General features: G+C 44.8%; 1 protein-coding gene across 10 annotated transcripts in view; it reads right to left on the minus strand.

Annotated features, from left to right (window-relative positions):
* Wdr59 (WD repeat domain 59) overlaps nucleotides 1-23,221 on the minus strand; it is a 71,319-nt gene extending 48,098 nt beyond the window's left edge. For 6 of the 10 annotated variants that reach the window (XR_013104899.1, XR_013104898.1, XM_076915903.1 and 3 more), the window contains exons 1-7: nucleotides 23,053-23,220; nucleotides 10,287-10,336; nucleotides 7,029-7,164; nucleotides 5,131-5,216; nucleotides 3,691-3,771; nucleotides 1,477-1,514; nucleotides 130-218 (exon numbers count right to left, since the gene is read on the minus strand). Coding sequence is in view for 8 of the 10 variants with exons in the window: in XM_076915903.1 (XP_076772018.1) it covers nucleotides 130-218; nucleotides 1,477-1,514; nucleotides 3,691-3,771; nucleotides 5,131-5,216; nucleotides 7,029-7,164; nucleotides 10,287-10,336; nucleotides 23,053-23,106 (534 nt within the window). In the remaining 2 variants the exon portion in view is untranslated. Of the gene's footprint in view, nucleotides 1-129; nucleotides 219-1,476; nucleotides 1,515-3,690; nucleotides 3,772-5,130; nucleotides 5,217-7,028; nucleotides 7,165-10,286; nucleotides 10,337-23,052 lie in introns of all 10 variants that reach the window. The other 4 variants (XM_076915901.1, XM_076915900.1, XM_034522880.2 and 1 more) reach the window with 2 other exon arrangements.
* Between the last annotated feature and the right edge of the window lie 1,623 nt (nucleotides 23,222-24,844).

The following is a 24,844-nucleotide window of genomic DNA, read 5'->3' on the forward strand; positions in this document are numbered from 1 at the left end:
CCTGCCATGCCCACAAGACCCTTCCATCTATTGAGGTGAGTCCTGGGACTCCATAACATCCTCTTCACACCCTCTGGGGGGAACTGAACACCAACTACAGGGAAAGACCACAAGGGACAGGTCACTCACTCGCTTATCCCATATCCGTACATCACCATCATGGCTGGTGGCAAGGTAGTTGGCATTCTTTTTATTCCATTTGACCTGGGAGGCACCAGCTGCAAAGAAAAACAACATGGAGAAAGTGGCTGCCTGCCCTCAATGCCTCTGAGGCAGAGGGGCATGTCCAGGGATGCTGGATAACCAGCCCTGGTCCAGTAAAGCCCATCCAGTTTCTATGACGGCACTGGCTCTGCTGGTAAACATGAAAAGAAGTTGTAAACAAGTGAGTTAACATGTAGGAGCAAGATCACAATCCCCTCAGGAGGAAATAATCTCCAAGGGAAAATCCACAAGTGACAGCACACAATCAGTGGGGACGAGGAGCAGGAGTGGATAGTTCGGTTGGTAACACAGCTGTCATAAGAATCTGACTCCTGGATGACACCAAGAGATCCTCAATGCTCACTCTCACCCCTCCCACTCTACTCTGTCATTGCTGGTTTTACATAATCTTGGGGAAACACTAACTCAAGCTTTAGAATCAGCTCCAGGTTGGGCAGTTCTGTGCATATGTTCTGTACATGCCCCCACCACCCCCTACCCACTCCTTTTTTTTTTTCCTTTTTGAGACAAGATCTCACTATGTAGCTCTGGCTGGCCTTGAACCCACAGAGCTACGCCTGCTTCTGTGTATCACCATACCCCACTCTACAAATCTCTCTTGACTGTCATCTCCCCATCAGCACAGTTAGCTTTGGCCACTGGCACTGGGCACGTGGACTCAGGATGACATGAATGGGCCTGGAGCTCACCAATTAGCCTGGGCTTGCTGGCCTGTGAGCCCCAGGGCTGCTCCTGTCCCTCTCTCTGTATTTCTGGGGTTTAAGGAACACACCATCATACTCAGCTTATTTTATATGAGTTCTGGGGATCAAACTGGGGTGATCATGCTTGGAAGGCAAGCACTTTGCCAACTGAGCCATCTCTCCAGCCTACAGAGATTGTGTGTGTGTGTGTGTGTGTGTGTGTGTGTGTGTGTGTGTGTGTGTAATGCATAATAAAGTACTGGATACATAATATAATACCCATATTTTGCTTCAAAATAATCACAAAGGGAATGAGGGTGAAACAAGATGGTGACAACTATGGTGACAACAACTATGGTGACAACTATTGAAGCTAACGGTGAGAACAAGACAGCTGATAACCTCTGATCTGGGTCAGGGTCAGGTCAGCCTGAAGCAGGCACCAGGCACCATGGGACTTAGAACTCCATCCAGCCACAATGGAGAATAGGCTGGGTGGGCAGTCAGAGTAGTGAGAAGGATGAATAGGAAGGACCTGGGGAAGACAAGCCAGGGTGCACACACTCACCTACAGCCGAAAGTGCAACAGTAGGTTTCCTTGTGTCTCTGAAACAGAGAAATCAGAAGTCAAATGCTCATCATCATGTACCAAGAGCCAGACAGTGCACTCCACCATCTGCTGACACTTTGGTACTCTCTTCTAGGGACATTTGGACTTAACCATGTTTGTAAGAACCTTTTAAAAATGTGTAAAGAGAGATCCGTTTTTGTGAGACACTTTAAGCAAGAAACAGCCTGGGTTTCAAATCATTCAGGTGCATCCACAGAAACAGATTACAACATTCATCATAGCCTGGGTAGCCCATGTGTGATAGGAGAGGAAGCCGTAAGAATCAGAACCCTGAGCTGGCCGTGGGTATACACCTTTAAGCCCAATACTCGGGAGGCAGAGGCAGGTGGATCTCTGTCATTTCGAGGCCAGCCTGGTCTACATAGCAAGTTCCAGACCAGCCATAATGAATATTGAGTCTCAAAGAGAGAATCAGAATCTCTCCTTCTAAGAACTACCTCCTTACAGAAGGTAGCTAAGGCGGTCAGACTCATTAGATAGAAACTGGAACTGCAGTTGGCAAGGGCTGAGTACTCAGTGCCAAGTGCTGCAGGGAATGGAGACTTGTTTGAGGTGGAAAGTTTAGAATTTGTGAGACAGAGCTGTGCAGGCAAGTTTCAGGATAATGAAGATACAAATGTATGCCACTGCAATTTTGGTGAAGAATAACTACTATGGATACAAAAAAGTACAACAGTCGATCACAGAGTCAGAGGGGTAACTTCTCCACAGAGACACATGAGAGAAGCAGACATTAAGGAAACTCACCATTCATTGTTTCTTAAACTTCACAAATTAACGTTCCAATTTTCAACTAAGAAATTTTTATGTGACCTTGGGGCTTACAGGTTTGTAATAAACTGGTATAAAATCAAAATACCTCAGATCCATCCCATGTTTGATTTTGAATTAATTTTTAGGTCACTAAATGTTCAGAAATCTTTTCTTGTTGCCAATTTTTTTTTTTTTTAACAACCTCATACATTCAGGTGTAACTTAAATAATCCCAATTCAGGGTCTTTTCTTATTTTTTTTTTTTCTCTTCTGTTTTTGTTTGTTTGTTTTCACTTTCAAGACAGGGTTTCTCTGTGTGGCCATGGGTGTCCTGGGACTCACTCTGTAAACCAGGTTGGCCACAAACTCAGAGATCCACCTGCCTCTGCATTCCAAGTGCTAGGATTAAAGGCGTGGACCACCATGCTGGACTAATTCAGTTCTAAATGATGAAGGTACTTGCTGTATGTGTGTGAACAATACTCCCTGATCCTGTTCCTTGGCTCCCTGAGGACTCTACCTGCTGAAGGCTCTCCTCTTCACTTCCAAATTTCTCCTCAGGTATTGTCCTGAGACCCATAGGCTTAAGAGCTGGTCCGCCAGTAAGGTAGCCATATTTGGTCAGGCTAGATACACACACCTTACTGCCTCAGACCACTGTTGGTAGTTTGAATAGTCTGTCCCCTTCTAGCTCTGGTTTGCCATCTGTCTACATCCCAGCTGGTGTGGTAAAACGACCAAAGTCCCTGCCATGAGGGAAGTGATGACTTGGCAGCCAGGGGGCCTCCAATACACAGAATGACCAGCTCTAACCATCAGCAAAAAGAGCTCTTACTAGATAAGGCAGGCCTCAGGCCGGAAGCTCCTTTAACTTTATGAGGTGCAACCGCAGGAGGAGGCCATTAGCTCCCCTACCCCATCCCACCCCCAACAGCAGGGAAACAGAAGCCTCACAGAGCCATAAGAGCTAAGCAGATGTCTTAACAACTCATCACTTGCTCTCTCTGCAGACCAGCTTGACTTGCAAATGCCAGCATCTGTGCTGCTTTGCCAAAGGGATTGCCTGGCCTCTGAGGACTGCTTTGCAGAACCCTGACAAGCATGAAGAGCCAAGGCATTCAGCCTTCTGGGGACAGCCATCAGCTCTGATTGCAGTCCCCTGCTTCCCAGGCTCTCCTTTGGTCATAGCTGTGGAAGGCGCTGTGGAAGGTGTTTCCTCGTGGCCTTCTATCACTGCCTGTCTTCTTCGTCCCCAGCAGCTCTTCTCTTACCTCTTACTATACCTGCTCTCGCATCCTGATCTAGGATCTGCATCCACGGGAAACAAACTAAGATGATCAAGCTCTAACAAAGTTCTCAGCGGTCCACCAAGGGGCCACATCCTTTCATTGTTCTTACTTAATATCCCAGATGTAGATGTAGGTGTCCACAGAGCTGGTGACCAGGAGATCTGGCTCAAACACTGCCCAGTCCAAGTCGCTGGCAGAGACAAACAGAACAACAGAAAGACAGAGCTTCAATGTCGCGTTCAAAAGAACTAACAAATTCAGTTTCTAGTGGCTTCATGTCTTCACAGTGTGCCTCCTAACACAGCTCAGGGCAAGACACTAAAGTTCTGTGCAAGTGAACAAGAGTTAACTGAGCTCTGAGGGAAACTCAGGTCCTTCTCCCTAGAACTGCTGGCTGTAATCCTGTCTATTCTTGAAAAGAAATAGGGCATTTCAACCTACAACGTGCCCAGAGGCGGATGCTGCAGAAGCCACAGGCCGCAGCAAGGTTCTGTCAAGCCTGCCGTTTTTTTCTGAGTCCAGACTCAAAAAAGCGTAAGTTCCTTTTCTTTTTTCTTTCTATCTCTTTCTAAACACGCTTTTTCTAAAGTCCCCTTCCCCACACGCGTGGCTGACCCTCCATGCAGGTCTAACCCAAACGGCATGGACTTTTCCTCTTCTCCATCTTCCTCCTCCAGGGAGCAGGGAGATCACAGCTTACCTAACCCTGGAGCTTTTCTTTTCAACTCTAATAAATTGCCCTTAAGCCTTAAAAACAACAAACAAAACACAAGCTGCTCCCCTCCCCTAACAAACCCTACTCCTCCTCTCCCTATTTTCTCCTTCTCGTACTCTCTGAATAAACAGACAAAACTAAAAGGAGGCAGAGAGTGAGCTCTGAATTATTAATCACAGGAGCCTTGGGTAAACTGTCTTAAGGAGTGACAAAATTGTTCCTTCCTGCCTGTTATCCTCAGCCCTAGGAAAGGAAGTAGTTCTCCGACATTGTGTACACATAAGTATCTCACCTTTCCTATCACTTCCGGGTCAGACATTCTGTGTACACTCAAATAGCTAACTTCTCCTATCACTTCCAGGTCATTTGCCCCAGCCCCACACTTCCTGCTAGTACTCTCCAGGAAAAGGAAATAGTGACCCAGAAGAAAAGAGGATCAAGGAACACTCTGGAAACCCCACACAGGAAGCAACTCTATGAAACAGGAGCCTCGTGAGGCAATCAATCCATGCTGCTGCCTGGTGTCCTTGCACCCTGGACAGTCAGACACCAAATAGGGAGGTTCTGTTTTATAACAACTTCTTCCTGCAGCAAAAATCAGCCCTGACCCTGTACCTTAGTCAGGTGCTGTAGCCAAGTTTCTGGTATTCAAGTCATACTTTCTAAGTTTTAAGTGGTTGTGCTCTCCGTTATCTGCCTGGAAGTCTGAGCCCTGCAGGCTCCTGAGAGCAAATGCAATACAGCAGGTCAAGCATGTGACGAGGATGGCGTCTTCCTTTCACTCATCACAGGACTGTGAGACAGGCCAAGGAGCTGCCCAGGGGCAATGCATACCTGATAACTCGAGTGTGCCCCTGTAAGGTTGTGCCAACTTCCCCGCTGCCATCTTTCCACTTATAAAGGTCGACCCGTTGATTACTCTGAGAGGAAGCAAGGATGAGAAGACAGTGAGTGGCTCAGCACACACCTGGAGTAGCAGCTCTCACCTAACTGCTTAAGGTAAAGGAGGTGAAGTCATACAGAAGCCAACTTCATGGCAGATTCTCTGGGTTCAGCTTTTTAAAAAAAAAAGTCTAGCTGGGCGGTGGTGGTGCACACCTTTAATCCCAGCACTTGGGAGGCAGAGGCAGGCGGATTTCTGAGTTCGAGGCCAGCCTGGTCTACAAAGTGAGTTCCAAGACAGCCAGGGCTATACAGAGAAACCCTGTCTCGAAAAACCAAAAAAAAAAGAAGTCTAGTAAGTACTGGAACATAGCTTAGTCAACAAGCTTGAGTACCGGAGTTTGATGCCCAGTACCCATATAAAAAGCTGGGTAGAGAATCTCTGTGCTGGGGAAATGGAGAGAGGAGAATCCCTGGGGGAGTGGGGGTGTCACTGGCCAAGCAGGAACAGATCTCCACATGCACATGCACATGCACAAATGATAACAACCATAAAGGGTCAGGCACAGACATCTATAGTTACTCTCGAGCAGTGGTTCTCAACCTCTGGGTTGTGACCCCTTTGGGGGTCGAATAACCTTTTCACAGGGTTTGCCTAAGACTATCTGCATATTAAATATTTACATTATGATTCATAAGAGTAGCAAAACTATAGCTATGAAGTAGCAACAAAATAACTATTTTTGTTGGGGGTCACCACAACATGAGGAACTGTGTTAAAGGGTCTCAGCATCAGGAAGGTTGAGAACCACTGATATAGAGAGAAGAATAGTGACAAAGGATCTGGAGAAAGGTATCAGAGATGACATGGCCCAAAATCTTTTTGGAGATTGATAAGTTTCTCAGAAAACAAAAAGAAGCTAGGTATAAACCTGGAGAATTTACAAATAGGCACTCAAAACCTGCAAAGGTTAACCAAGCTAATGAACTCCAATTAGAAAGAATCCTACCCTTGGAACAAATGAGACATTTTTATTTTAATTTACTTTCTTTTTAGTTATCTGTTTGTGGGGAAGGAGAGATCTGCATGTAAGTGCAGGTGCCCACGAAGACCAGAAGAGGCCAGAGGACCCGTCAGCTGTGAGCCACCGAGATGGGTGCTAAGAACTGAACTCAAGTCCTCTGAAAGGGCAGTACTTGCTCTTAACTGCTGAACCATCTCTTCCGGCTGCTGATGGATGAGGTGTTCGATCCCTCTGAAGGCAAAGAAGGCCGGCTCATACCAGCTCCCGTTCCTCCTCCTTAGAGGATATTTACGTCATATGCCAGGCAATCCTTGGCTAGTTACATCATCGCTAAGGAAGGTAACTCACTAGACACAGAAATGAAGGCATCCACTTGCTTCTCATTAAAAATTTGGATTCAGAAATACAAAGTCTGGCACAGACCAGGGGACAGCAAATTACTTACACATACAAACCTGCAAGGCACCTCCCTCTTCCTTCAGAAAGAGGCAAAGCTCCCTTTTTTATTTTTATTATATGTGTATGGGTGATTCCCTTTGTGTTATCTGTGCAGTATGTTCATGCTTGGTGCCCATGGAGGCTAAACACTTGTGTCAGATCTCCTAGAACTCAAGCTTTCGTTATGAGGTACCATGTAAGTTCTGGGAATGGAGCCCAGGTCCTCTGGAAGATCATCTATCCAGTGATCTTAACCACTAAACCATCTCTCCAGCTCCATAAACCCCCCTCTTCCCCCACTTTTCCTGAGCAATGAAGACTACATTTTCTTCTCTGTACAGGACAAAGACTTGCCAGCCCTCAATGACACTCCTTAAATAAACTCACCGAAGCTGCAAAATAGTGGGCAAAGCTGTCGTGAGGATTCCACTGCACGGCTCCAATGTCCCATTTGCTCTGGCGGGAGATTTTCCGGTGACCTTCAAAAGGGGCATCTAGATTGACGATGTATAGGAATCTTCGGCTAGAACGACATCAATGTGAGAGCCGCACAGCAACATAAGAACATGCACACGATGCTAGGAAAGCTTAGTCAGAGTTCATGCAGTTTGCAAGTGGTGCTCCCAAAACTCTCAGATACACATGACAACCATCTCATCAGAGAGTGTCTGGTCTCTCTGTGCTCAGCTCCAACCTGCTCCTCCGCCAGCCTTTCTCAGTGCCCTGGTTAAGATCGATTCCCAGTTCCATACTAATGCCACTTCAGGAGCTACATTTCAACTGTTTTCTCTGTAAGAAGGCTACCAAATGTTAAGGCCCTTGTCTCAAGTCACCTGCGTATCTGGAAACTACACTATATCTAGAATATCTTTATAAGCCCGATATTATTAGGCACAAAGCTTTACATTCAATAAATGTGTTAAACATACTTATTACTGAACCAAAATCCTGCAGAAAAATCTCAAATTCCTCTGCAAGTCAACTACTTAGAAACGAAACCTGATCGATCAGGAAGAGAACTAATGACCCAAGAAAAATTCGTAACAATTAAAGTAACATAATAAATATGTCAATAGCAAGTTTAAAGTATCAATCAATATGAAGAACCTGGAAAATAAGAATGCTAGGTATTTTTTATAAAGAAAACTTGCTTGACTGTGAGTTAACATTCCTGTGGTAATCTCATTCCTGGGGAGGAGGAGACAGATGGCTCTCTAGAGCTGACTACCCAGCCAGGCTTGTGTTATCTGTGAGTTCCAGCCCAGCAAAACAAACCTACCTCAAAACTGAACAAACAAGGTAGACCTTGCCTGAGGAACGACACCTGAGGTTACACACACACACACACACACACACACACACACACTCCTCAATAATGAAAGGAAGAGGCAGGAGGTCCTCTGAGGGTCCTGCTTTGACACAGGCCAAAGCAATCATGATGAGAATTCTTTAGATGTCTAAGGATTTCAAAGGTTCTGTTGAGACAAATCCAACACAAATGAAGCGCCTAGAAGTCTGCATAACTGTGACTCAGGAGGCGGGGGCAAGAGGGTGGCAAGTCCAAAGCCAGCCTGTGCACAAGCCAGCCTGCACAACTCAGTGAGGCCCTGTGAAAAGAAGCTGGAGGGGTTGGAGACGTTTGAGAATGCAGCTTAGAAGCTGAGTATTTAGCTGGCCTTGTGAGACCCTGGGTTCAATCCTCAGTGCTTGGGGGGTGGAGGCTCAGAGAACTCCAAATACCAACTCAACCCTTAACAACTGTTACAGAACACCAGTGGGAAGCAGGGGAACGTCAGACAGGTAACAGCCTGCGACATACAGAGCACACAGGAGAAGTATCAGATCCCCATCTTCAACTGTAAGAAGTCAACTTACAGGGTGCAAGACAGACGTGGCCAGATGCAGCAGTGTATTTGGAAACTGGAGACCATCAAAAAGCAGGCCTACACCATAGTCGAGAATGTGTCCTGGCAGGGGATCGGCATGGAAAGCTGAGTGAGGCAGACACTGCTACTCCTCTACACAGGCTTTGCAGCACTACTCAATTCTAGACTGTAAACCAGGGACCCACTTCCTCAAAAACGTGATACTGCAAAGAGTAAGTCGGCAATTGATGATGTCGTATGTTGCGACCCACTGACCTGTGTACTCTGAGTGAGTGAAGTGTATGATATGCAGATTATATCCTAATAAGAACGCTTATTTTATTTATTAATCTCTCTGTGTGTATATGTGTGTGTATGCGCGTGTTCGCGCACGTGTGTTATCTCCTTCAATCATTCCCTGCCATCTTTCTTTTTTTGTTTTTTTTTTTTTTGTTTTTCAGAAATCTGCCTGCCTCTGCCTTCCAAGTGCTGGGACTAAAGGTGTGTGCCATCACTGCCCGGCCCCTGCCTTCCTTCTTAAGAACTCATTTTATTTTTAATTACATGTATATATGTGAGGGGGATTTTCATGGGAGTGCAGCTGCCCAAAGAGGTTAAAAGAGGGCATCAGATCCCTGAGTCTGGACTTACCGGCAGTTGTGAGCTACCTGATCTGGGCGCTGGGACCTGAACTTGGATCTGCTGCAAGAACAGTATACACTCCTAATTGCTGAGCTATCTCTCCAGAGTTCTACCCCACCCCCACCCCCTTCAAAAGATGGGGTCTGTGAACATGGGGCCTGGAGGTTCAGCTAGGCTGTCTGGCCAGCGAGATCCAGGTGCCCTTCCCTCCCTACTTCCCCAGAGCTAGGACTACAGGCAAGGCAATGCTCCACTTTTTCTATGGGTCCTGGGGATCAAACTCAAGTTCTCATACTTGCACAGCAAATGGTTTTACTGGCTGAGTCAGCTCCCCAGAAATAACCAATAAAGTTATTGAAAAAATAAAGCTAAATGTGAGAGAGAAGGGAAGTTATCGCAAGTACCATAAAAGGGTCTGGGTCTCTAACTATATTCTGGTTCAACTCTAGAGTTATTACGAAAGACCAGAATTTTACAATTTTTAAGTGAGAAAACCATGTTGTCCAATTCCTTTTTGGTAGAAGTAACCTGCTTCTTGAGGGCTGGCAAGATGGCTCTGTGAGTAAAAGCACTTGCCACATGAACCTGATAACCAGAATTCAAACCCCAAATCATGTGGTGGAAAAAAAGAATTGATTCCCCAAAGTTGACTTCTCATCTCCACAAATGCACCACGGCACACATACACATATGTGTATACATACACACACACACACACACACACACACACACACATATTAAATATTTTTTTTTAATTCTTTCAGAAGAAAAGAAAAATCCAGTTAGGTAAACTGATTAAGTGTCCAGAGAACCCCAGCCCCCTCAACCCTCCTGACCACCTCATTAACCATGCTAGATTGATTCCTCGATGAGACCGTGTGGTAACAAAAACAGTGCCATCTCAAGGGCAAACTACAAATCACTAAAATGTGAGTGCATTGCTTACCTGTGAGAGACAAAACAAAAAACAAAACCAAGACTAAACAAAACCTCCAAGAATCCCGACCAGTGCCCTTGTGGCCCTTAGGATGTGAGCACTGAACCTTAGATTGTTCTCAAACACATAGCTTCCAATTTCCCAGGAATTTACACAAGTTCCCTAGAACTTGTGGGAGACAAACTCCCAAAGTTCACTTACCCAGAAAGCACTGCATGCTGCCCAAGACAGTCCACAGACATGGCAGTTGCCTGTGAGAAAGAACACAGTTTTAGTTCTGCTGGCAAAAAAAAAACCAGGGGAGAAGACAGACCTATCTTTGGCTCTTCTTCCTGTTTCTAAGGAAGTCCCTGGCTGACAATAATCCATTACCGGTGCTAGTGTTCTACTAATGGACACTTTCTGGTTCTCAACCTTCCTAATGCTGTGACCCTTTAATACAGTTCCTTATGCTGGGAGTGACCCCCAACCATAAAATTATTGCATTAGCACTTCATATCTGTAATTTTGCTACTGTTATGAATTGTAATATGTTTTTGCAGATAAAAGTTTGCCAAAGGGTTGAGAACCGTTGCTTTAAGCCCTTTTAGTTCCCACCCAGATCTTACATTCACTTTGACAAATGACACCTTCTGTTTAGCACACACACACCAGGACTATACACAACCAAGACAATACATTCTAAGTTGAGAAGACAGATGTTCTAGAGCTCCCCAGAGAATCTGACTAGCACAGAACAAGAAACAGCTACTAACAAGACTCTCCCCTACAGAAACTAACCTGGAACACTGCTACCTACATACCCACAGAACACCCATTTCTTTCCATAACACATGGGACCTTCTTGAAGCCAGATGGCATATTTCTCAAATACCATCCCTACTGAACCCAAGGTTTTATTCTTAATATTTTAGCCATTTTTTATTATACAGGGTTACATGAGGCCATTTTTTTTTTTTGCAAGTTCATAATGTACTTTAAGCATATTCTCACACATACCCCAGCACCCTACTATCTTCCAGGGTAATATTGTTACTAATGAGTCTGTAATTCTGTCTCCCAGATCCTAATGAGTATCATTTTCATGACTTAGAGCCTCATCTCCAAGTCTGTATCAAGTCTAGTGAAGGTAAGGCATGCAGCTGCCTGAATCCTGGCAGGTACAGCCTCACACTGTCATTTCTGTGCCGTCTGTTTGGTCCCTAAATGCTCTCAGTTCTTTCCAAGAGAACATGCTCGAAGAATTCATTTTGTGGATGTTGCTATAATCATATCCTATGAATAGCAACACCAATCCCACCCCCACTAGCTTCACTAATGGTTTTCTCACACATACCCATGTCATCCCTAATACTGGAGACATGAAGCCAGACTGTTCTCCCAGAGGCTGAAAAGTGATTAAAACATCCTTCATATTGTCCTAGAGTCCTGAGCAAAGAGAAACCTGGCTACACGGGCAAGCTTGATGCCGTGCCATCTCTAGAACCCTTCTGTGTGATGTACAGATTAACACTTATAAAGAGGACAAGATGGCTTCTCCAACAGGGAGCATCCTCTTTCTAGAAGGGCATCTCATGGAGAATCTGACCACAGCCCCAAGATTCTGGGCTCTTGATGCACATCCCTTGTGCCAGCTACACAACGTTAATTAATAAAAATACTCCTCTAGCTAGAGCTGCCAATGGTTTACTGATACGATTAAGGAGTCCAAGTATCCATCAGGGGATGCATGGAAGATAAAGAAAAGTAGTCAACATCACAGTAGATTATTACTCAGCCTTTAAAAACAGAAATTCTGATAGATGCTACAACAGGAATGATTCTTGGGATTACACCAAGTGAAACACACCTAACGAGACACTAGTACAAAATGACTCCACTTAAGGCATGTGTGGAGGTTTGAAAATGTCCCATAGGCACCTGTATTTGTATGGTATTTTATTACAGCAACAACAACAGCAACACTAAAGGTAGTGATACCGCAGGGAAGCTCACAGAGACAAAGTAGAGGCTGACAAGGTTGGGGGAGTGTTGTTTAATGGGCACAGATCTTCTATTTGGAAGGATGAAAAGTTAGGAAGGGAAGGTGACAACTGAGAGAACTAATCACACTAGCCAGTTAAACTGGTCTGGAAGCTAGAAAGGAGATGGGATTCCCCATGCTACCTATGAAAGAGGATAGTGACCTCTGGGAGCTGAGAGCAAGCCCTCAGTAACAGTCAGTAAGGGAGCAGGAATTTCTGTCCTAGCCCCTGGAGACTGGATATTGAAAACCACCTCAACACTTGGAAATGGATTCCTCTGAAGTGAAGCCTCCAGGTGGAAACACGGCTCAAAGATGCCTTGATTTTGGCAGTGAGGCACTGAACAAAGAAACCAGCCATGCAGTGCCTGGACTTCTGACCCACAGGAGTCTCAGCTAATAGACGGTTATTGTTGCAGTATACAGTACTAGTGCACTAATAAAAGATGATCTGGCAACAGTCTGAAAATACCATCCTTTTGTCACAGGAGCTCTACCTCTAGTATCTACCCCAAAAGACAGCAAATGTTTTCTGGACAGAGCTGTTTAGTTACAACTATAGAATGCATATATAGACAACAGAATAATTCTAGCAGCATTTTTATTTATTTATTTATTTATTTATTTATTTATTTTGGTTTTTCCGAGACAGGGTTTCTCTGTGTAGCTCTGGCTGTCCTGGAACTCACTCTGTAGACCAGGCTGGCCTCGAACTCAGAAATCTGCCTGCCTCTGCCTCCCAAGTGCTGGGATTAAAGGCGTGCACCACCACCACCCGGCTCTAGTAGCATTTTTTAAAACATGAAAATGCATCAAAACTACAAATGTATCATAAATCACCATATTAAGAAATTGCTTCTACACTATTTATTTATTGGGGGTGGAGGATACACGTGTGTCGTGGTGTGTGTGTGAGAGAGAGAGAAAGAAACCTGCAGAGGTCAGGTCTCTCCCACCACATGGGTCCAAGGCTTGAACTCATGTCATCAAGCTTGGTGGCAAGCACCTTTATCCACTGAACCATCTGTTCAGCCCAGAAAGTTATTTTTTTAAAAGGAACCACTAATTAAGAAAACAAACAAACAAACAAAAAGCTAACACTGTGTTTGTAGAAACACATAGGAAGATTATGCTACGTTGCCACCATGAAGAACTGGAGAGAAGGAAGTTCTCTCAACAAAACATGAAGCCATCTGCCCAGAGAAAAGGACGATGATCTGTAGGGACGGGAGGCAATGGTCCAAGGCCTTCCCACTGACAGGGCTCTGTAAATGAGATGAATGAATGAATGAATGTGCTAAGTGAATGAAATGGCAAATGAATGAAAGGGGTAAGCAGTTATGAAGAATAGGGGATGAAGTTTTTACTTGAACCCAAGGACAGCGAGGAAAGGAACACCTGCAGTGACTCCAGCAGAACTTCCTGTCTGCCTGAAGGAAGGGGCTTGTCAATTATGATAGACCAGCGATGTACCTGAGAATGGTATTTTATACCCCCTATCAAAACTTACATTGAGGACCAGTGAGATGGCTTAGCAGGTAAATGTGTTTGCCATGCCAGCCTGACCGCCTAATCCACAGTGGAGGAGTGAACCACCTCCACAAGGCTCCCCTGGCGCTGTGACACTCAGGCACTACACACTCACACACATGGGAATAAGTAAAAACTGTAGAAGAAAAGTATCTTTAAATAAGGCCAGAGAGATGACTCAGCAAGGAAAACAAAAGCACACGTGCCATGAAATCCTGACAGCCTTAGTTGGTACCTGGAACCCAGGTGAAAAGCCAGATATGGTAGCACATATCTGAAATTCCAGCATTTGTATGGTGGCGCTGAAACAAGAGGCACTGCCTTAAACCAACTTCCTAGCTGTTCTCTGTACACACACACACACACACACACACACACACACACACACACAGGCTGAGCACTGTGATGCATATCTGTAATCCTAACACTTAGCTGACTGCAACAGGAGGACCACACATTCAAAGCCAACATGGGCTATATTTAGTTAAAAACACAAAAACAAACAAACAAAACCAAAATGACCTAGCAAAGAAACTAAGACAGGATCAGAATCAATGATTGTTCCGACCTAAAAGGCCCTGCTTCCGGGATATGGCTTTACAGAGACTGCAGGTAAGTCTGGACAGACCTTCCTGTCTCCCCTACTCAACCACTCCCATCCTCTGCCTCATTATCACTTCTCACCCGGGAAGGCCAGGAGCCTGCAACCAGCTGTGCTTCCTGCCATCTCAAAGCTGCTGCTAAAGCTAAATCTGGCCGTGGCTCTGCAGAGTCAGCAGGACTGAGTGCATCCTCAGTGTCAGGTAGCATTACGGACCAGCATTACAGACCACCTTGGAGCTTCCTGTCCATTCCCACAGCCATTTCAGGGCTCTCCCTCTGAACGCTGTCCCCATATCCCAGCTACTATCAGTTCTTTAAAATGAATTCCTTTCAGCCCTCCAAACTTATGTCTGTCTCTTTCTCCTTCTTCCTCCCTTTCTCCCCCATTCCCTTCCTTCCTCCCCCTCCTTCTTCCCTCACCTCAGGTCCTTTATACCAATAGCTAGTTCTGCCTGGAAAGCACCTCTATCCTTTATCTGGCTAATTCTTTATCTTTTTATGTGTCTGTGTCTTTGTGTGTGTGTGTGTGTGTGTGTGTGTGTGTGTGTGTGTGTGTGTGTGTGTGTGTTAAGTACACTGTGCATACATGTCCCTGAGTGTGAAGGACTGAGGCCTACATGGAGTGTCTTCCTCCATTGCTTGCTTGCTTGATTGCTTGCTTGCTTGCTTGATTGATTGATTGATTGATTTACAGTTTCTCACGGAACCCTGGAACCCACCAATTCAGCTAGCCAGCAAGCTCCAAAGATCCTCCCACTTCCACTCCTCGGTACTCAGATCACAGGTGTGCACCACCATGCCCAGCATTTTATGTGGGTAGCAGGGGCCCAAAATCAGCTCTTTATGAAGTTTGCACAGAAATTATACAGATCTCCAACTCCCCACCTTTTGGGATTCAGTATAGACACTTCTAAGGTTTTGCTGGACCATCCCCTCACACTCAGTATGAATTAGCTTTGTCTGTGTTTCCATGGGACCTAGGATTCTGTTTCCTCAGCACTTGAGATATTATAATGGTATTTAATTATTAGTACGTTGTCTCCATTAGACTGCAATTTTCTTGAGGGTAAAAAAAAATCAATTTGCTAGTACAATGCCTAGCACATGGTGTTCATTAACATATTAATTTAGTGACTATTTGGTATTAAAGGCAACTTAAAAATGGTCTTAAATGCTTGTGCTACACAACAGCTTGTACATCAGTCTTCACAGCAAAATCACTCATAATACCCCCAAAGTGGAAACAACTCAAATGCCCATCAACTGGATAAATAAGATGCTGTGTAACAACAATGGACTGTTACTCACTGACAAAAAGAAATGAACAATTCATAACTAGTGGACCTACTACTCAACTATAAAGAGCAACTATAAAGAGCAACTACTCAACTATAAAGAGTTGGGCGCTGATGGCACACGCCTTTAATCCTGGCACCCAGGAGGCAGGCAGAGGCAGGAGGAGCTCTGTGAGTTTGAGGCCAGCCTGATCTACAGAATGAGTTCCAGGACAGCCAGGGCTACACAGAGAAATCCTATCTCAAAACAAACAAAAAACAAAAAAACCTGACTCAAGTCAGGGTGATGGTAATGACGGACATATACTAAACCTCATTCAGACGTTCGCTTTAAACCGGTGAATTGACAGTTAATTACCTACAGCTCAGAGATCTGCTAACAGGAAAGCTCGTGAAGCTGGGTATGTGTATACACTTATAATCCCAGCCTTAGGAGACAAATCCCAGCCTTGGGAGGCAGAGGTAGGAGGAACTCTGGGGGTTCAAGGTCAGCTTAATCTATATAATAAATTCCAAGCCAGCCAAGGCTAAATAGTGAAAACTTGCCAAAACAAACAAACAAAAACTCCTCATGCTTCAATATTTTTGTAATATTTTTATTTTTAAAAAGATTAACAGGTAATTATGTACTTAGTAATAGCCAAATGCCAGGATAGATTGTATTACAAGTCCATTTTGGACTTGCAGCTAAATGTTAGCACAAATACAATTGGTTCTGTTAGAAAACTGATCTTGGGCTGAGCACGACAATACATTCCTCTAAGCTCAGCACTTGGAAGGTGGAGGCAAAAAAATCAGGAGTTCAAAGTCACCTCCTTTTTTTTTTTGTTTTTGGTTTTTGGAAGACAGGGTTTCTCTGTGTGTCTCTGGCTGTCCTGGAACTCACTCTGTAGACCAGGCTGGCCTCGAACTCAGAAATCCGCCTGCCTCTGCCTCCCAAGTGCTGGGATTAAAGGAATGCACCACCACTGCCCGGCTCAAACTCACCTTCAACTGAACAGTAAATCCAAGGCCAGACTAGGCCACATAAACTTGACAGAAGAAGGAAGACAGAAAGGAAAAGTCTGTTGTCTGCTTATCCTTCCAATCAGTGCAAATCAGAGCCGGGTCTTTTCTCCTAATGCCAGTTTGTCTCCAGCCTGGGCATGGATCCTAATGAATGCATAATCAGATCTCACAGCCTGAAGCCACAAGCTGAAACCCACTGATATTAACAAGAATCAGACCATGTCACATAAGATCCTATCTCTATGTAAATTAGAGGGACAGACACTGCTGCCAAAGCAGTCTTTGAGCCATCATTGTCTAACATGAACTACAACTTATTTATACAGCAAGAGGGGTGTTGTCTGGGAAACCTCCCTCTTTAATGCAGGAACATCTCCCCTCCCTGCAAACTCAAATGCCACACAGTATCATTGGGGAAATGGCCTCATCCTTATAAGACTCAGCAGGTTCCAATGTATAAAGTATGAGGGCAGACGAGACATCACCTAAAGGTCTTCTCAGCTCCCAGAGTCTATTCTGTGAAGCCCATTCGTTACGTCCTTAGGTCAAACTTCCAATGCAATAACAACAGGCATCAAGCAGTTAAAGTACGCTGGCCACTGTGCTACGTGCTCTGCACAGACACCTTCACTTAACCCTCCCAGCTATTCTACATATGAAGCATGCCAGGGCACTGGTGAGACCTGAGGCTAGCCTGCTGAAGGCTTCCTTGTAATCGCAGAGCTGGGGTGCTGTCTGAGAACCTGGATTTTGGAAGTGTTCACACCAGCTGCCAACAGTGGCTGCTTCGGCCACACTTGAGCATGCTTTTCTCCTGAAGGAGGTCTGCACTTTTGGTACATGCTGTAGTCCTTAACCAACCAGGCTCCAAACAACACTTCAGGCACTAACACTGGGAGAACTGATCTCCTCCACCACTAAAGGTCGCTGGGGAGTCTGGAGCTCCTTTTGTCCAGTCTCTACTCCTTTTGCCCTTTGATTTTTGCTTCGAAGTCTTTGATGTACTCATCATCCTGAGGGTGCTGTAGAGACCCCTTGATACCTAGTGTTTGCCTTGCTTTACAGATGAAGAGCCGACGGTTAGAAAGGTAGTAAGTTAGCCAAGGTCACCTGGCCCACAGATGGCATCCCCTGGATCCTGGCACAGCACTCCAAACCTTTGACTTCTGTGCTAGATTGTATTTTTCATTACTGTTATGGCATTGTTATTTCAACTCTTAACAAAGCAAGTAATTCACATCTGCTGTGATGTGGTTTACTACCGTGACCTAATTTACTGTTTTGTTGTTGTGTTGGTTTCAGGTTTTTGGTTTTTTTGTTGTTGGGGCTTTGTTTTGCTTTTGGAGATAGGGTCTCCTGTAACTCAAGCTGTTCTTGAACTTGCTCTGTGTGGGAAGATGACCTTGAACTCCTGATTGTCCTGCCTCTATCTCCCAGGATCTGGTATTAGACTTACTATTCACATCTTAACGAGTCACTTCAAAATGAACAAACTTGTTTCCTAAAGATTTACTTTACCTTTAATTATGTGGCTCTTGGTGGAGAGTATGGATATGTGCACAGGTACGTGCAAACCAAAGACTGACTGTGCACTCCCTGGAGCTGGAGTTACAGGCAATTGTGAGCAGCTTGCCAAGGGCACCAGGCCCAGAGTGTGATTCTCAGCATCCATATACACAGAGCCAGGTGTTTGGGGGCTGGAGCTCAGTATTAGAGAGTTTGCTGCCTCCAGGGGGACCTGAGTTCAGTTCCCAGTGACTCACAACCTCCTGGAACTGTCCAGATCCAGAAAATTTGATACCCTCTTCTGGCCTCTGCAGGTACCCACAAGCATGTGCAAAAAGCATACGTGCACACTATCACTCTCTCTCTGTCTCTCTCTGTTCTCTCTGTCTCTGTCTGTCTGTCTGTCTGTCTGTCTCTCTCTGTCTCTGTCTCTGTCTCTCTCTCTCTCTCTCTCTCTCTCTCTCTCTCTCTCTCTCTCTCACACACACACACACTTTTTTTTATTATTATTTTATGTGTATTTGCCTATAGGTCTGTGTACTACATGTGTGCCCAGTACCAAAAGAAGCCACAGTGCCATGTAGAGGTCAGAGGACAACTTTCAGGAGTCAGTTCTCCACTTCTCCATGTGGGCCCTGCGGATCAAACTCAGGTCAGCAGCTTGACAGCAAGCGCCTTGGCCTGTGCTTTAATTACTTTTCAGTTGCTGTGACAAACATGATCCAGACACCTTATAAAAGCATTTAACTTGGAGCTTACAGAGGGTCCGTGCCCATCATAGCACAGATTGGGGCACCAGGCAAGTTGGCATGGTACTGGAACAGTTGTTGTGAGCTTACATTTTAATCTACAAGCAGGAGGCAGTGAAAGCTAACTGGAAATAGCATGGGCTTTTGAAACTTCAAGGCTGGCCCCCAGAGACACATCTCCTCCAGCAAGGCCACACCTCCTAATCCTTCCCAAACAGCTCCACCAACTGGGGATCAAACATTCAAATATATGAATTTATGAGAACCCTTCTCATTCAAACCACCACAGACTGCTGAGATTATTTTCTAGAATATAAAATATGAATGAGTATGGAGCATTTTGAGAAGTTTACTGCTCCAGCCATCTTCTTCAGAGAGGCAACAGAAAGTATTTCCTTTTCTCTCTGTATGTAGTAGAAAGCTAATAAAACAGGTTTCTGCTTCTTGCCAATCAATGTCAGACAAAACAGGCAAATTCACACTATAGATATACCCTTTCAACTAAAGAGAAAATCTTAAGGAAAAACAGAAACTCCCACAAGGCAGTTAAATTACCCAGTTTACTTTGTGCTCCTGCTATGCCAACTGCTGTTTAGGCTTAATTATTTGCTCCTATTTCATAGCACTCCAGTATAGGTGTCAGTGCCCTCTCTGCAGGTCTCTTCAGTTACATCTCTATGAAGAAACAGGGGTGAGACTGCCTGGGTTTCTGTGAGAATTAAAAGATTTATAGATTAGCATCGTCCAAATTAGCAGGCTTGGACACATGACACTCGTTCGGCTCTGTCCTGATCCCTAGTGAAAGCAATTAACAAGAAGGGGAACTGCAATCTGTCTTCTCCCCTGGGAGTCTGGCACCTCCCTGGGGAAAGCAGACCTCACACTGACAATGCTGACAGCACCAAGTGTTTCAAGATACCTTAATCCAAGAGCTGCTGGTCAAATTCTCCACGGGGACTACTTATCAGAGGGCACCACAGAGCAGACTGGTGGGTGGCTCCTCATATTAGCTCTCATAGCAAAAGACAGGATGGAGTTTTAGAAGACTCACGCTATCCACTTACTATAATCTAGATTTCCCTAAATGTAAAGTAACTGGATATTGACACTATGCCTGGGACAGTGTGCACTAGTAAGACCACAATAAATCCTTATGTTTAAAAGGGACTGGGGCTGCGGCAATGGCTCAACAGTTAAAACACACGCTTGTAATCATGAGGACGAAAGTTCAGGTCTCCAGAAACCCACATAAATATTGGGTAAGCATACTAACCTGCCTGGAAGGCCAAAGAAACTGGATTCCTCAGAGCAAGTTGGCTACCAAGACTAGCCACATTGGCAAGCTCTAGGCTTCACTGAGAGACCCTCAATGAACAAGATGGACAAGCAACCGGGATGATTCCTGACATCAACCTTGGGCCTCCACCTGAACGTGCAATCACACATGTTATGTGGCTTGAAGGAACAGCCCCATAGCCTTATATGTTTCAATGCTTAGCCCATAAAGCGAGTGGCACTATTAGGAGATGTGGCCTTGTTGGAGGAAGTGTGTCACTGTGGGAACAGACTTAAAAGTCTCAGCAGCTCAAGCCTGCCTAGTGGCCCACATATGTTTTACTATTGCTGGTTGATCTGCATGTAGAATCTCAGCTCCTTCTCCAGCACCATGTCTGCCTGCATTCCGCCATGTTTCCCGACATGATAGTAATGGACTGAACCTCTGAACTGCAAGCTGATTAAAAATTTTCAATTAAATATTTTCCTTTATAAGACTTGTCATGGTCATGGTCATGGTCTCTTCACAGCAACAGAAACCCTGAGATACATGTGTATACACATGCAAAAACATGTGTACACACGTACTTGCACACCACACACATAAAAAAACCCACAGAACCTGAATAAATGAATCCTTACTGAATAAATAAATAAACAGGTGAATAAAAGTCTGACACACAGAAAATATGCATGACTGGAGGGATGATGCAACCATTAAAGGCTAGGCTTACAACCAAAAATATATGAAAATACTCAATAAATATTCGTTGAATAAATGAAAAAAACTTGAGAAGAAATGTCCTAGGTATCAGGTAAGGGAGACACAATGTTTGTTATGAACCTATATGTGACACAATATGAGCGATTAAGAGATGAAATAGCATACTGAGCTCTGGGGCCAGAGACTACAAATCCCAGTGCCACCAGTCACACACAGGAGGCCTGACAGCTCTCTCAAGATCAGCCAAACAAGCATCAGCTTCCGCTTTTGGTAGAAAAGGACAATAGCTACTTAGCCTGCGCGGCTTTTTCATCAAGTAGAAAAAGAACACATAGATAGGCTGCTTAGCACGAAGCCTGGCATATAGAAGACTCAATACGGAAAAATGATAAAAAACACAGGGATGTAGCTCAGTTAGTATTGTCCTTGTATGGCATGCACGAAGCCCCAAACACTGCTTAAAACTGTGTGTGGTGGTGCACACCTATGACCTTAGCGCTCAGGAGGTAAAGGCAAGAGGATCAAAAGTTCCTCAGCTACACACCAGGCTCAAGGTCAGCCTGGAGTACAGGAAATCCTGTCTCAAAAGAGTTCTAGTGCATGCCTCTAACCCCTGGTCTTGGGGGACAGAGGCAGGAGGATCCCTCTGAGTCTGAGGCCTGCCTGGTGTACATAATGAGTTCCAGGACAGCCAAAGTTACATATGAAACCCTGTCTCAAAAAAAAAAGGGGGGGGGGGGGTTGGGGAAGGTACTGGCTAAGAGATGGCCCGGCGGTTAAGAGCACTGCTTCCTCCTCTTCCAGAGCATTCAGGTTACATCAGGTTAGATTTCCAGCATCCACATAGAGGGTTTCAACTGTTGGTAGCTCTACTTTCAGGAGATTCTGTACCTCTTTCTAGCCTCAGTAGTCATTAGACATGCAAATGATTCACATATGAACAAGCAAAACAACCGTACACCTAAAATTTTAAATAGGTACCTTCAAGATGGCCTATAGGGTAAAAATTCTTGCAGATATGGCTGTTGACCTAAGCTTAAGTCCCACAGTAGAAGAGTATAGACTCCCAAGTGTTGTCCTCTGATCTCTACACACCCACACATACATCGTACACTTGCTATAATAATGTTTTATTTTAATTTAAAGAAAGGAAAATTTTTTTAAAATATTCAGTCAATACTCTTTTTTAATTTATATTTTTTAATTTATTTTGTGTGTATGTGAGTGTGGGCACACATGCCATACAATATGTGTGGAGGTCAAAGAACAACTTGTGGGAGCTGGCTCTGTCCTTCTGCCATGCCACGTGGGTCCTGGGGATGGAACTCAAGTCATCAGGCCTGTTGGCAAGAGCTAATACCTGAAACATTTCAAGGACTCAAAGCTAACATTTTTTAAAAGATATCGTTTTTGGTTTTTGTCGTTCGTTTATTTACTGTGTGTACGTGTGCCACCGGATGTGATGGAGGAGAGAGGACAATGTACAGGAGTGGGTTCTTCCTGACATGTAGGTCCTGGGGATTGAACTCAGGTTGGCAGGCTAGGCAGCAAGCAGTGCCTTTGCCAGCCACCTTGTGGGCTCCCTGTGTTAACAATTTTTGAAGTTTGCCATGTACCACACATCTTAAACATGTGGCCTCATAAAATTACACCCCAATCCTGTAAGCATAATAATCTCACTTCTACAGGTAAGAAAACTGATGTGTAGAGAGTGAAGTCAGAGATGGGCTACACGGGTGTCCAATTTAAGCAATACATGTATTTTGTCAACGACAGAATATTTTCCACATTAGCAACCACTTAGTAGGCTCAAACAGATGCTCTGCAAAGCAGTATTTCACAAATTCACCCCCAAAATGGTACAAGGCAAGATTGGTCCAAGTAACTGAGGCTCAAAGAAGTTCTGCAACTTTCCCGAAGTCACCAAGTGCAGTCGACTACCTCAGGGAGGGGACACCTCCACCAACTCACTACCTTGAACAAGGGAAGAATCTCTTCAGCATTTACTATCGCCATCTCGGTGTCCCAAGACCATAAGCCCATGTGGAACCCTAAAGGCCGTACACACCTGCCCTAACTGTCCTGACCAGTAATCAAAGCTTCCCTAGGCTATCATGACTCCGACAGCTCCAGGTGAGCACCATGTCCATCTTCCCACCCTGAGCAAAGGGATGGATGAAAAGGTGGGGGTGGCGGTGAGGGTGTAAACCATGGAAAGCGCATGCTCAGACGGCACCATTCACGCACATCTCACCTGTGAGTCTCGAAACTCCACCACCACGTTCTCGCTGCTCCAGCGTGTCGCCATCCCACTAGCCCGAACGTGGGGTGCCAGTAGGCGACCCTCCACCCCGACCCCAAGACCTGAGACTCCCCAGGTTAGTAACCCCCAACACAGCGGACTAATAAATCCAGCCACGCCCAGTTCCCTGCCTTTCACTTGACTGCAACTCATTGGCTACCCCAATGATAGACCCCGCCTCTTCTGCTTTCTCTCCCAACCACGGACCAGGCCTGCCCCCAAACAGGAACGCCCCTTTCATTTCATCATCAGAACGAGTCAACCGGGCACCCGGAGGCTGCTGACACGCCCCCTGCCGAGAGCTCTGCCGGGAATTGTAGTCAAATGTCAGCACAGCGTCAGTTACCCAGGAAGAAGAACCTGAGCAGAGGCCGGTTGTCCGGTCTTCTTGCTGGGAGTTTGTTGATATCCCCGTATTCTCCTACACACAGCCTATTAAAAAATAAACAAACAAAAAAAAAAAAAACCGACATCCGTACCAAAGGAAATCAACATCTTCTGATTCCTGTCATCAAGGCTTCAAAAAGTCTTGAGTGCACGATTTATTGTTTCATGCTGTACAGCCAGGTCTCTTAAGTACTGAAGCTCTTGAGGTTCTCCGCGACACATTTTTTTTGGGGGGGGGGGGATAGGGGGAGACAAGTCCCTAAAGGTAAAACATTTTCTACTAACACATTACTTTCATTTTCTCTCACCAATGTGAGGTACAGTTTTCCCGAGGCTGTGTAGTATATAGGGAATGTACTCTAGGAGGTGGTTTAAACTGAATATCAAACGACGTGACACACTTTTTCATAACATCATTTTGGCTTTGAAAAGTGTTATTTTTTTTTCTTAAGATGTGTAATTAATGTTAATGACAGTTGCCATTGAACCATAATTGGTTTTTTTTTTTTATTCATGGCTTTAATTTTTAATAATACCTTTAATCCACACAAACAGTTTTTGGAGTCTTGGATAATTTTTGAGGATGAAATAAAAATAATCAGGAAGTTTAGCATAGTAGATAATAGTTGGCTTCTCTTCAATCCTATCCTTTGACATCCTGGGGTAACTGGCTTAGCATCACTTTCTCTGCAGAAGTGGAAATGTCCTGTCTTATTTAGCTGTTGCAAGGACCCAAGCACTGGACCTGACATGTTGTAAAGGCTCAAGTATAGACTATTACTGGCATTCCTCTTTGCAAATCGTTGCACGAATGGAGAGAAGGTATAGGCTCCTTTCCCTGTGAGATGCTGGTTATAAAGGTAAGACAAACTTGTATGTAGGTTAGGGTGACAATCATCTCACTGTCATCTGCCTGAAACAGTCCAGGTTTTACCACTGTAAGCAGCAAAAGATCTTGCATCCCAGAGAACCCTTCAGTACCAGAAAATGGAGCAGTTGGTCCCTCCATAGTAGGTAAATGCTTCTCAGAATGAATTGCATATTATAACAAAGTTGCAAGCAATGTGTGAAGATGGGACAACCTAAGTTGAAGACCTGAGGTGGCACCTTGAAGGTGATATTTGAGTGTTTCAGTATATTAAGATTTTGGTAGGATACACTATCAAAAGGAAAGGTACTTCATTAAGCGTATGAACAAGGGGCTGGAGAGATGGCTCAGCGGTTAAGAGCACTGACTGCTCTTCCAGAGGTCCTGAGTTCAATTCCCAGCAAGCACATGGTGGCTCACAACCATCTGTAATGGGATCCAATGCCCTCGTCTGGTGTGTCTGAAAACAGCAACAGTGTTCAGTGTTCT

Source organism: Arvicanthis niloticus, chromosome 18 (genome assembly GCF_011762505.2).
Source record: "Arvicanthis niloticus isolate mArvNil1 chromosome 18, mArvNil1.pat.X, whole genome shotgun sequence".
Classification (NCBI taxonomy): domain Eukaryota; kingdom Metazoa; phylum Chordata; class Mammalia; order Rodentia; family Muridae; genus Arvicanthis; species Arvicanthis niloticus.